The sequence below is a fragment of the Schistocerca gregaria genome, chromosome 7 (genome assembly GCF_023897955.1).
Source record: "Schistocerca gregaria isolate iqSchGreg1 chromosome 7, iqSchGreg1.2, whole genome shotgun sequence".
Taxonomy (NCBI): Eukaryota; Metazoa; Arthropoda; class Insecta; order Orthoptera; family Acrididae; genus Schistocerca; species Schistocerca gregaria.
Window position 1 is genome coordinate 434,504,657 of NC_064926.1, and position 14,126 is coordinate 434,518,782.

The 14,126-nt window shown below is 43.6% G+C and overlaps 1 protein-coding gene across 1 annotated transcript in view; it reads right to left on the minus strand.

Annotated features, from left to right (window-relative positions):
* Window positions 1–14,126, minus strand: part of LOC126281712 (O-acyltransferase like protein-like) — a 253,122-nt gene that overhangs the window by 108,158 nt on the left and 130,838 nt on the right. Inside the window, exon 3 of the mRNA XM_049980887.1 lies at window positions 4,250–4,464. Within this exon, the coding sequence (XP_049836844.1) occupies window positions 4,250–4,464 (215 nt within the window). The remainder of the gene's footprint in view (window positions 1–4,249; window positions 4,465–14,126) is intronic.

Sequence of the window (14,126 nt, forward strand, 5' to 3'; positions counted from 1 at the left end):
TGTGGAGTCAATATTTTCAGTTCATGTGACCAGTTTCAGTGGGACACCCTGTGTTATTTACTCTGGCCTCAACTGCATGCTGCTACCAAAAAAAGTGTTTTAAATGTTGGGATACAAATGTATAATAATTTACCAAATGAAATCAAAGCAACAAAGAACCCAAGAGCCTTCACACATAAGTTAAAAAAATATGTCATGGACCGATGCTTTTATGCAGTTGGTCATTTTTTTGAAAGGAGTTAAAATTGTAAACAATTTTATAACAAATGTTCAATTAAGTCTGAAAATTATATACTGTGCATGTCTATGAAATATACTGGATTATTTTCTATTACATTTGTATTGGCTGTTTGTATTTTACTATACAACATTTGTATTTACTGCTTTGTTAAAGATAGGCGATTTCCTCATTACAATATAATGTAAAATCAATTTATTAAAAATTACTTGCAAATATGTCCTCTTGAGCTGTCCAATATTATATGTACAACTGTACAATTCTATGATTTGTATTGACTGTTTTGTTTAAGATAGATAATTTCCTCACTACAAAATAATGTAAAAATCAATTTGTAAAAATTACTTGTAAATATGCTCTTTTGACCTGTCCAATATCATATGTACAACTCTACAATACTATGATTGCCTGGATCAATAAAATACAATACAATAAGGCACCACTCCCTGTCCAGCCTGTTGTTTTCCTGAGCAATTCAAAGAATTTTCTGCAGAATAGCTTCTGGCCTGCAACCTGCACCTGTGTTGTATGATCCTGGAGAAGAAGAGGCAGATTTTTCAGTAATGGCTGTAGTGATATTAGTAACCGCATTGTCAACACTGCTGTCAGCTTCAAGGACATGATGATCAATTTTTTATTGCAGCTATCAGCGGAAGTCATCCCAGTTAGTCTTTGAACAGTAAAGACTACTAAAGGCAGAGATGAATTGTCCCACTGCTGAAGATACCACATAAGTGTACTCAGCCTCTGTAGTAATGAATCCAGGGATTCTCTTGATGATACAGACATCAAGTACATCTGGCAGGTTTCCATTGGCTGGGGCTGGGTTCGCCAGGTCCACACACTTGCGTGCAGAAGTGTTCTACTGCTCTTTGTAAGGTGTTGCCACTGCAGCTGATTGTCCAGGAGTGTCACACTTTGGGCTTAGCATTATGCACCCCAGCAATGATGTGCATCCCTCTAGTTTGGAGGAGGCTGGTTGCATCCTGTTCTGTCAGGTGACCTTTAGGGGGCCTGTAGATAGCAATGAAGGTAAAAATTCTTTGATCTCCACTGCGACTGAAGAAGCTTCTATGTAATGTGGTGTAGGTTTGAGTGCAGTGTAGCAGCGGAACGAGTTCTTGATCTAAACAGCACTTCTGCCCACAGCAGTAGGGCAGTCTGTATGATAGTATGCATAACTTGCAGTGCTGGCTCATAGTGACAGTTTTAAAAGAGTGTATGAGACTAAACAGATGTCAATGTTCTCGTTCCATAGCAACTGTGTGAATTCCAGCAGGTGGTTGTATACACTGTTTGATGTTCCAAATTGCAAAAGTGGAGCCTTGAGTAGCATTTCTGGGCATGTGTGATGTGGGTGTTCTACTGGTGATCATTGATGTGCTTCTGGTGGCTTCTTGTAAGGCCACAATGATGATTGCTAGTAGGGTTTCAGTAAAAGTTTGATGAAATACATATACCAGTTCAGTAACTTCGGAATGCCCTGCCATAGTCAATAGCAGAGCATGATATGGGATTGGTGTGTTGGTGGTTGCTCCTGTGTGATCCGTAGTTCTGCTTGAATTGGAGGGAGTGCAACTCGTACATCACAGGCTAGCAGATCCGACCTAATACATACACAGCAGGTGGAGGCTGTGATTGCTGGGCACTGCTGTGGTGGTGTGATGATGTTGTTGTTGTCATTGTTGACTGAATGTTACATTTCCTCTGCGCCCCTTTTACACTAGTGTCACAACAATGCAATACTGTTTACTCCTTATCTAACGAAATGCATTTCCTTATTTGAGTACAAAATCTTGAGCTTCTGCATATGACAGCACTCGGTCTCAAGGTCAAAACAGATATAAGGAGCAGTCAAATGAAAACCGAACACCTGCCACAATGGGACTATTGAAAGGTTCCATTCAAAAGTAATCATCAAACGCATTAAGGCATTTGTCCCACTGGGAGATTAAACAATCAATTCCTGTTCAGTAGAGCGCTATCAGCCATTGACACATCCACAAATGCACCCAGTCTTCCACTTCCTCATCTGACCGAAGCCAACATTCATGAGTGTTTTTCTTCAGTCGTTAGAGATGTGAAAATCACCCGGTGGCCAGTACGGGCAATGTTACAGTGATTCCGAACCAAATTGCTGAAGTGGCAGTGTAGGGAGCAGGCATTATTGTGCAACGAGATGCTTCCTCTGCTCACCGAGTTCTTCAAGCGTGAAACCACAATCAATGCGCAGCACTGCAAAGACTCTTTACAGAAACTGCAATGCGCCATAAAGTCAAAACGCTCAGGAATTCTGTCAGACAGAATCATCCCGCGGCACGTTAATGCCAACCCCCACACTGCCCTCTAACAATCAGATGAAGGCTACACTTCAACGATTTGGCTGGAAAACTCTGTAACATCCTCCATACTGGCCACTGGGTAATTTTCGCATCTTTGGGAAACCTGGAGAAAGACATGCATGGACACTGGTTTCAGTCAGACGAAGAAGTGCAAGAATGGGTGCGGTTGTAGATCGGTCAATGCTGACCGTGTTCTATGAACCAGGAATTAACCGTCTTGTCTCACAGCAGCATAAATGCCTTAATGCTGGTGGTTACCATTCCATGGCCCTGTTAGTTTGTCATTTGATTGCCCCTCATAAATTCGAAGTTGTAAATACCGTATTTCTTCCGAAACTAGTAATAGTATTTTAAAAAGTGGAAGTCCTCTGAATGCGCCCCTTTTATATTACAATACCAGCCAATGAAATTACAACAGTTCCATTAGAAGAAGAAGTGAAGTTGACATTAATATACCTGTATTTAATATAGGTATGAAAAGAGATTGTACGTCGTATAATGGGGACTTTTACATAATTCACATGGGAGAAAACAGAATTGTTTTGTTGTTGTCGTCTTCAGTCCTGAGACTGGTTTGATGCAGCTCTCCATGCTACTCTATACTGTGCAAGTTTCTTCATCTCCCAGTACCTATTGCAACCTGCATCCTTCTTAATCTGCTTAGTTTATTCATCTCTTGGTCTCCCTCTACGATTTTTACCCTCCGCGCTGCCCTCCTATACTAAATTGGTGGTCCCTTGATGCCTCAGAACATGTCCTACCAACCGATATCTTCTTCTAGTCAAGCTGTGCCACAAACTTCTCTTCTCCCTAATCCTAATCAGTACTTCCTCATTAGTTATGTGATGTACCCATTTAATCTTCAGCACTCTTCTGTAGTGCCAAATGTCGAAAGCTTCTATTCTCTTCTTGTCCAAACTATTTATCGTCCATATTTCACTTCCATACATGGCTACAATCGTACAAATACTTTCAGAAACGACGCCCTGACACTTAAATCTATACTCGATGTTAACAAATTTCTCTTCTTCATAAACGCTTCCCTCGTCATTGCCAGTCTACATTTTATATCCTCTCTACTTCGACCATCATCAGTTATTTTGCTCCCCAAACAGCATAACTCCTTAACTACTTTAAGTGTCTCATTTCCTAATCTAATTCCCTCAGCATCACCCAACTTAATTCGACTACATTCCATTATCCTCGTTTTGCTTTTGTTGATGTTCATCTTATATCCTCATTTCAAGACACTGTCCATTCCCTTCAGCTGCTCTTCCAAGTCCTTTGCTGTCTCTGACAGAATTACAATGTCATCGGCGAACCTCAAAGTTTTTATTTCTCCTCCGGGGATTTTAATACCTACTCCGAATTTTTCTTTTGTTTCCTTTACTGCTTGCTCAATACACAGATTGAATAATATCAGGGAGAGGTTACAACCCTGTCTCACTCCCTTCCCAAGCGCTGCTTCTCTTTCATGTACCTCGACTCTTATAACTGCCAGAATTATGATATCTTTAAAAAAAAAATTGAGGTGTAGAGCTGAAGTGGATCAGTATACATTGCACAACTGCTGAGGCTCGGTTCGCATGCAATATGGCGACTCCCAGTTCACCGCCTTACAGGCACATGCAGTGAGAAGCAATGAAAAACATAAACTGGATGCACTCACAGATCTGCGAGGGATGTCCTCAAAGAGCCAGCGCCCCGCTGTGGCTATGCTGAGGAGGCGGGCCGTCGCGTTGTCGATGTCTGCGGGCGCGGGCAGGCGCACGTCCGCCAGGCAGTAGCGCGACGCGGGCATCGCCACACACTCGTCGAAGTCTCCCAACAGCCGCAAGTTGCCGCGCAGGATGGACGAACCGGGTTTTCCTGTCGCGTCCAGCACTGCAACACACGGCGGTACCGAGGTGATCCCGCGATCCTGGCTCAACTGCCGAAGCTATTTTCTTAACTAGCTCCACTAATCAAAATCTACACTCTACAGAGTAGCGCAGAGAAACAGCTGAAGCTGATGCTGGCAGCCCTGCAGATGTTCAATAAGAGGACGGGGAGGGGAGGGAGGAGGGACGCCAAACTGTCGAGTAGCGACGAACACTCAGTTGCATTGGACCAGTGGATGGGCGCGGAGCGCGTGGGCGCCAAAAGTGCGTTATTACTTACACAGTGACAGGATAACTGCTGCATAAAGAGTTTCGGCGCTACTATGAGATCCCGCCCTACAGTCCTGCTTCACACACAACCTAATGATTCTGCACTGCACACAGAACTTCGTGAAACCCTATTGGCTAAAGTCAATAAAGATGATAATTAAATTTTAAAACATTTGGATGTCAGATGAATCATATTTCCACCTAAGTGGTTACGTGAATAAGTACAAGTATTACTGGGCACAAACAAATCCAGCTACGTTGTACCTTACGCAGTCCTAAAGTTCACTACTGGCCATTAAAATTGCTACAACAAGAAGAAATGCAGATGATAAAAAGAGTATTCATTGGACAAATATATTATACTAGAACTGACATGTGATTACATTTTCACGCAATTTGGGTGCATAGACCATGAGAAATCAGTATCCAGAACAACGACCTCTGGCCGTAATAACGGCCTTGATACGCCTGGGCATTGGGTCAAATAGAGCTTGGATGGCGTGTACAGGTACAGCTCCCTATGCAGCTTCAACACGATACCACAGTTCATCAACAGTAGTGACTGGCGTATTGCGACGAGCCACTTGCTCGGCTGCCATTGACCAGACGTTTTCAATTGGTGAGAGATCTGGAGAATGTGCTGGCCAGGGCAGCAGTCGAACATTTTCTGTATCCAGAAAGGCCCCTACAGGACCTGCAACATGCGGTCGTGCATTATCTTGCTGAAATATATGGTTTCGCAGGGATCGAATGAAGGGTAGAGCCACGGGTCGTAACACATATGAAATGTAACGTCCACTGTTCAAAGTGCCGTCAATGCGAACAAGAGGTCACCGAGACGTGTAACCAATGGCACCCCAATACACGCTTCCAATGTGCGTTCACCGCGATGTCGCCAGATGCGACCATCATGATGCTGTAAACAGAACCTGGATTCATCCGAAAAAATGACGTTTTGCCATTCGTGCACCCAGTTTCGTCGTTGAGTACACCACCGCAGGCGCTCCTGTCTGTCATGCAGCGTCAATGGTAACCGCAGCCATGGTCTCCGAGCTGATAGTCCATGCTGCTGCTAACGTCGTCGAACTGTTCGTGCAGATGGTTGTTGCCTTGCAAACGTCCCCATCTGTTGACTCGGGGATCGAGACGTGGCTGCACGATCCGTTACAGCCATGCGGATAAGATGCCTGTCATCTCGACTGCTAGAGATACGAGGCCGCTGGGGTCCAGCACGGCGTTCCGTATTACCCTCCTCAACCCACCGATTCTACATTCTGCTAACAGTCATTGGATCTCGACCAACGCTGAACCCACCGATTCTACATATTCTGCTAACAGTCATTGGATCTCGACCAACGCAAGCAGCAATGTCGCGATACGATAAACCGCAATCGCGATAGGCTTTATCAAAGTCGAAAACGTGATGGTACGCATTTTTCCTCCTTACACTAGACATCACAAGAGCGTTCCACCAGCCAACGCCGGTCAAGTGCTGTTTGTGTATGAGAAATCGGTTGGAAACTTTCCTGATGCCAGCACGTTGTAGGTGTCGCCACCGGCGGCAACCTTGTGTGAATGCTCTGAAAAGCTAATCGTTTGCAGATCACAGCATCTTCTTCCTGTCGGCTAAATTTCGCGTCTGTAGCACATCTTCGTGGTGTAGCGATTTTAATGGCCAGTAGTGTAGCTGAATGGTATGTACCGACGCGGGGCGAAAGACCTCTACTTCCTTGAAGATGGAGGAGGTTCCGCTGTCAGCGTGACGTCTAAACGCTATGTCAACATGACAGACAATTCTCCATGTTCTTCCAAATCTTTGCCTTCAACTGGATGGAGCCAGCCCCCACTAGTACCATATTAGTCGAACAAACCTTGCCATACTCAATCCTAAGATAGAAGAAAACATCGCCAACATCCCAGAGTTTGAAATGAACTGCGAAAAATCGTCAGAATCGGTTTACTGAATGTTTACGTCGAAATACTCAACACTTAAATGATGTTTTTTCCCTAATGTGATGCCTAATGAAATTTTCACTCTTCTGGGACAAACATTTGAAGATAAAATATACACTCCTGGAAATTGAAATAAGAACACCGTGAATTCATTGTCCCAGGAAGGGGAAACTTTATTGACACATTCCTGGGGTCAGATACATCACATGATCACACTGACAGAACCACAGGCACATAGACACAGGCGACAGAGCATGCACAATGTCGGCACTAGTACAGTGTATATCCACCTTTCGCACCAATGCAGGCTGCTATTCTCCCATGGAGACGATCGTAGAGATGCTGGATGTAGTCCTGTGGAACGGCTTGCCATGCCATTTCCACCTGGCGCCTCAGTTGAACCAGCGTTCGTGCTGGACGTGCAGACCGCGTGAGACGACGCTTCATCCTGTCCCATACATGCTCAATGGGGGACAGATCCGGAGATCTTGCTGGCCAGGGTAGTTGACTTACACCTTCTAGAGCACGTTGGGTGGCACGGGATACATGCGGACGTGCATTGTCCTGTTGGAACAGCAAGTTCCCTTGCCGGTCTAGGAATGGTAGAACGATGGGTTCGATGACGGTTTGGATGTACCGTGCACTATTCAGTGTCCCCTCGACGATCACCAGAGGTGTACGGCCAGTGTAGGAGATCGCTCCCCACACCATGATGCCGGGTGTTGGCCCTGTGTGCCTCGGTCGTATGCAGTCCTGATTGTGGCGCTCACCTGCACGGTGCCAAACACGCATACGACCATCATTGTCACCAAGGCAGAAGCGACTCTCATCGCTGAAGACGACACGTCTCCATTCGTCCCTCCATTCACGCCTGTCGCGACACCACTGGAGGCGGGCTGCACGATGTTGGGGCGTGAGCGGAAGACGGCCTAACGCTGTGCGGGACTGTAGCCTAGCTTCATGGAGACGGTTGCGAATGGTCCTCGCCTATACCCCAGGAGCAACAGTGTCCCTAATTTGCTGGGAAGTGGCGGTGCGGTCCCCTACGGCACTGCGTAGGATCCTACGGTCTTGGCGTGCATCCGTGCGTCGCTGCGGTCCGGTCCCAGGTCGACGGGCACGTGCACCTTCCGCCGACCACTGGCGACAACATCGATTTACTGTGGAGACATCACGCCCCACGTGTTGAGCAATTCGGCGGGACGTCCACCCGACCTCCCGCATGCCCACTATACGCCCTCGCTCAAAGTCCGTCAACTGCACATACGGTTTACGTTCACGCTGTCGCGGCATGCTACCAGTGTTAAAGGCTGCGATGGAGCACCGTATGCCACGGCAAACTGGCTGACACTGACGACGGCGGTGCACAAATGCTGCGCAGCTAGCGCCATTCGACGGCCAACACCGCGGTTCCTGGTGTGTCCGCTGTGCCGTGCGTGTGATCATTGCTTGTACAGCCCTCTCGCAGAGTCCGGAGCAAGTATGGTGGGTCTGACACATCGGTGTCAATGTGTTCTTTTTTCAATTTCCAGGAGTGTAGTTTTGTAAGTTTGTTTCATTTTTTTCTAATTATTTCAAATATTCGCTTTTCTGAGGGTATTTTTGTTCCTTCGTTACAACTAGACGAAAATACGTGTTTTTAACACGAGACGCGTTGCGCTTTATTGTAGTAAAGCATCGTCAGTGGTCTGTAATTAAAGATATTTGCAATCTGATGTTTTCTAGATCGAAAAACAGATCGTTAACTAATTGTTGGTTTTTATTTACGGTAATTTCTGCATGGTTTTTCGTCTGCATCAGGAAGTGCCGTCTGCTAGTACGTTTTCGGCTCCTTTCTTCGCCAGCCACTGATAATTATGGTCTAATTTTACACTGCTTTGCAGGACTAAGCGTTTTTGACGTTTATCACACAGCACAGTTTTGTACATCAGTGTTCACTGTTTATTTGTATGCACACAAATGAAGAATCAAATGTTCCCCTTTCTCTGTGCCACCCTGTACTATATTAGAACGGTATCGAAATCATATACAAATTTTTCTAGATAAGATACAGATATTTCACTTACTGACGGGAAATTAAAGTCAGGTGAAGTGGTGTGATACACGTGAAATCTGTTTTCCCATGTCAATTATTATTCCATCATATACTTTGAAGCACTTAACCTGAATCTCGCTCGAGTCGTCAGTCAGCAAAAATCTGAAGCCTCCGGAGAAGTAACGTATTTGCTTCTGGTCTCGTTGCCGACTTTGAAATGCTACAACACCACATCGAAGTAGCAGCAATAACTCCATTGTTGAACGGTAGCGAGCTATGTAGGCAGCATCTGTGTGAACCACGCATACTGTTGCGACGTAAAGCATGTTAAGCGCCCACTAGGCAGCCAATAATATCGTGCGACATTATCAAGTTGTCACACTGTTTCGGAATATTGGACGACAAAGACGCTGATGCGGTGAGAATTGTTCTACTTTGTTGCAAGTAGAAAAAAAGTGGATGAAAAACTAGTTCAAGGTACGTCAAATACCACTCAACAACTCTTATTGAGATAAGTGAGATTGAACGAAAAAAGAAGGAAGATTATAACACAATGTGTTGATGGTTCAAAATTTCATTCATTCCTGGAAATAGTTGCTCACATATAGAGGAACATGCTACTGCAGCCGCCCAACCCCCCACCCCCCTCCTGAATCTATAGTAAAATGCAGTTTTTATTCATTACAATATCCTCATAGGCTTCTAGACGTCATTCCACATGACTCCGTTGTACCTATGGTTTAGCCAATTGTAGCACCATGTGACGTTTGCTGGTCTTAAATATCAAGCAGCTTAAATCACTTAATAATGGCAAGGCCTCCGGTCCAGAATGTATACCAGTCAGATTTCTTTCGGAGTACTGATGTAAGAGTTTCACACTTAGGAATCATATACAACCGCTCGCTCTTAGAAATATCCGTATCTAAAGACTGGAGATTTACACCAATAGCCAAGAAAGGAAATAGGAGTAATGCGCTGTATTGCAGGCCAGTATTGCTGACGTCGATTTGTAGTAGGATTTTGGAACATATACTGTGTCCGAACATCATGAATTACCTCGAAGAAAAAGATTTATTGACAAACAGCCAACAAGAACTCAGAAAATATCGTTCTTGTGAAACACAACTAGCTCTTTATTCTAACAAGGTGCTATCGTCAGGGGATGTCAAACTGATTCCGTACTTTAAGATTTCCAGAGGGCGTTTGAAACGGTTCTTCACAAGCGACTTCTAGTCAAATTGCGAGCGCCTATGGAGTACCGTCTCAGTCGTGCTACTGGATTCGTGATTTCCTTTCAGAAAGATCACAGTACGTAGTAACCCGCGGAAAATCGAGTAAAACGAAAGTGATACCTGGTGTTTCCTAAGAAAATGTTATAGGTTCTCTGCTGTCTCTAATCAACTTAAACGATTTAGGAAACAATCTAATCAGCCGTCTCATACTGTTTGCTGATGATGCTGTCATTTACCGTCTTGTAAAGTCATAATATTATCAAAACAAACTGCAAAACAATTTAGGAAAGATATCTCTATAGTGCGAAAAGTGGCAACTGGATCTAAATAATGTAAAGTGTGAAGCCATCCGCGTGATTTCTAAATGGAATCCGCTAAATTTCGGTTACAGGATAAAACATGCAAATCTGAATGCTGTAAATTCAACTAAATACTTACGGATTACAGCTACGAAGAACTTAAATTAGGGAAATCACCAAAGTACTTACAATATGATATTGAAACGTGTGCTGTACTTGGCACTATGAATCACCTCGAATTGTCCGCCCCCGGAGGCCCTAGTCACACGGCGTTCACAGTTTTACCTCGAATTAAATGATTTATTGACAAATAGCCAACACGGTGTCAGAAGATACCATTCTTGTGAAACACAACTATCTCTTTATTCTCACGAAGTAGTGAGTTCTGTCTACAAGAGACGTCAAATTGATTCCATATTTTCTGATTTCCAGAAGGCTTTTGACACCGTTCCTCACAAGCGTCTTCTAATGAAATTGTGTACCTACGGAATATTGTTTTAGTCGTGTGACTGGATTCGTGATTTCCTGTCACAAAGGTCACAGTTCGTAATAATTGGCGGAAAGTCATCGAGTAAAACGAGTAATATACCTGTATGGCGTTCCTCAAGATAGTGTTACTAAAGAGACTGCCTACACTACGCTTGTCCCTGCCCTCTTCTGGGGTATTGTTATGCTGTACATTACACAGGTTTGACGGAGGAGATTGAAAAAGTTCAAAATAGGGCAACTCGTTTTATATTATCGCGAAATAGGGGAGGGAGTTCCATGGATATGATACGTGAATTGAGGTGACAATCGTTAAAACAAAGGCGATTTTCTTCTCACGAAATTTCAATCACCAACTCGCTCCTCAGAGTGGGAAAATATGTTATTGGTGTCCATCTACATAGGGAGGAATGATCATCATAATAAAATAAGAGAAATCGGAGCTCGAGCGGGAAAATTTAAGTGCCCGCTTTTCCCGCTCTCTGTTCGAGAGACATAGTTTGAAGGTGGCTCGATGAACAGTCGGCTAGGCACTTAATTGTGAATTGCGAAGCAATCATGCAGATGTAGATGTAGATAGAAATAATTATCTATGACAAAAACTGAGCGGATAACCATAAATTCTCCAGGATTTAAAAAGTTTTTTGTGTCATCTATAAAATTTAGTTCTTGTGGCAATATAGTCCCGAAACTGTTTGACTAATTATACAAAAAAAACGGCAGTTTTAGAGTCTTTTGGTTGACCATGCTCCCCCGGAAAAATTTCTTGCGGGCATTCTTGTCCTCATGTATATCATACATATGACAGAATTCATATGAGAGAATTCCAAGAAGTCGACGCTCATCTATTATGCTACGATACCTTGTTACTGGTAATTCTTTCGAAAACGTACAAAGCAAAAATGCACTTTCATCTCTTACGTGTTTGAGACATTAGTTAAGGAAACGCGTCATGCTATGATACGTGCACTAGAGGACTACATTCGAGTACGTAATGTATGCACATACTTAAATATGTCTTTATATTTTTATTTATAGCTTTACATTAATTATATTTCCTTGCAACATGTTCCTTCGTGGCTACAGGGTATTGTTCCCTGCATTTTTGAGCAACAAATCGTACGATTAATTCTTAACATTTTCGGTTTTGTACTCACGTGCCCTAACATCTCACAATGCCGGCAACGATTTATACATTTCGATGCACTCCAATAAGAACGACTTGTGTCTTGTTTTGAACTCATTTTCAATAGAACGACAACAACGAACATCGAATATAAAGTTATTCAGAGACTGTGGTATCACACCCCTAACCTTCAATATTATTGCGCATCCGTAAATACTGCGTAATATTATTGACTGTCTTGGGGTCGCTTTAGCAATAGACATCTGTTCAGTGATAGTCGTTTCTTTATGATGCTACTTCGCCATAAGGACACAGCAGAAATGACATTGTAACAAAAGGGTGCGCTTACAACCACGAACCGAGAGAAAGGCTGCTTCTCGCAAACCGAAGCAAGGAACGCAAGGGGTAGGAGAACAACGTACCTCTCTCGTATTCTTAAACCGCCATTCTTTTTTGCCCTTTCTGTACGTGACGCCCTGATGAGGACACACCTCGCAACGCCTTGATATGACCCTGCTGAAACAGGGCCGCTGTCCCTAACTGCTACAATTAGGTACAGCGAAAAAATATGCGTGACGAGATGCAGTCGAAGTTTTAATTCATCATCATCATCAGCATCATCATGCTAAACAGTTTTCAGCCCCCGACTGGTTCTGTTTGGAATATAAACCTTGCCATCTAGTCCTGTTTTCCCATTACCTTTCTGTGTTCACTCTGGCCTAGTCCTTGACTTTCTTTCAACACGCTTCTCCACAACTTTCGGCCATCCATCTCTTGATCTTCCTCTTGGTCGTTCCCTTCGCATCTCCATTTAGTGATCTTGTTGGGATGCCTCTTGTTTTCCAATCGCTCGAAGTGTCCATACCATCTTAGCCTTGATGCTTCTATCCTTCTCTGCAATCTTTCACGATTTCCTTTACCCTTCCATTCCTCATTCATTTTTTCGTTGTTACTCCTTTCCTACGTCTGAGGAAATTCATTCTACTTGTCTGTGATATGCTTACATCTCTTTTCCTCTTTACCCATGCTTCAGATGCATAGGTCAGAATTAGGATGTAGCAATTTCTACTACCTCTTTGCTTTTTTATGGGGCATCTTTGTTCCACAAAAGGCTCCTAACGCATTGCAGGAATGCTTCTGGCTGTCTGCCACGTTCACCGATCTCTTTCTCATTTCTTCCATTTTGCTCTATTACACTTCCGAAGTACTTGACACTTCCCGCCTTCATCACTTGTTTACCTCCAATTCTTATTCCGCCAGTTGGTCTATCTCTCTTTCTAGTTGAAACTAGTTTTAACTACGCCCCATAAAAGTAAAGTTAACGTAATGAATTTTTTGCTTGTATACAGGTACATGTTTGCAGCTTTGTTACACACTAAAGTCCCTCTCAACATTATCGTAGTACACCACCTGACGAGCTAAAACAGAACTGCGTAGCGCACCTCCGCTTAGCAATAGACTGTGTGATTTTGCTTTCGCGCTTCCAGCGGTGTGCGACGGCACTGTTCGCCGGTGATTGTTTTTGCTGAACAGTTTTTATGCAGGTAGCTATCCTTACCTATTTGCAGGAACTTCTCAAGCCGTTATTTACGAGGTCTTTTACGGGTTCATGTCAGAAGTTATTATTTGTAATATTTAGCTTCATTATCATCTGCACTCAAAGAAGAAATGTAAGAGGGACACACAAGAGATTGAGTACCGTAACAGCCAATTTGCCTAATACATTAAGTGAAGAAGAAGAGGATCACAATCATCAACCCCATTTGACCTCCGCTTCTCTCTAAATCCTTCCTCTGCACTTTTCCATGTATTGCTGTCTTTGGGTATACATATCCATGGGTGCCAGCAGAAATTTAACTGAAGGAGGAAGAGGTGGGTGGGCGGAGAGGCCCTAAAATTGACATATTTTTATATTAAGAAATCAGACAAGAAACCCCGAAAACGGTGGATTGGACACTATTTACGCATCACTTCTTCATAGCCGCGCCTCATACCTAATAGTTGTAAGGATTCCTCTCCTCAACATTACATATTTTCCAGCATATTATCCAGATAGCAAGTCACACATGCACCAGGTTTAGGTGAAATTTTTACAGGCTTTCCAGAGTTACCACTTTCCCATTCCCAGACCACAAATAAGAGCCAGTACTGTTCTTGCCCTCACTGCAATTTTTCACACGTGTACCAAGTCTAGCTTTAATTTTTCCAGGAGTTTCTGAGTTATGCTATATAAAACACACACCAATCCAGGAGTTTCGGAGTTAT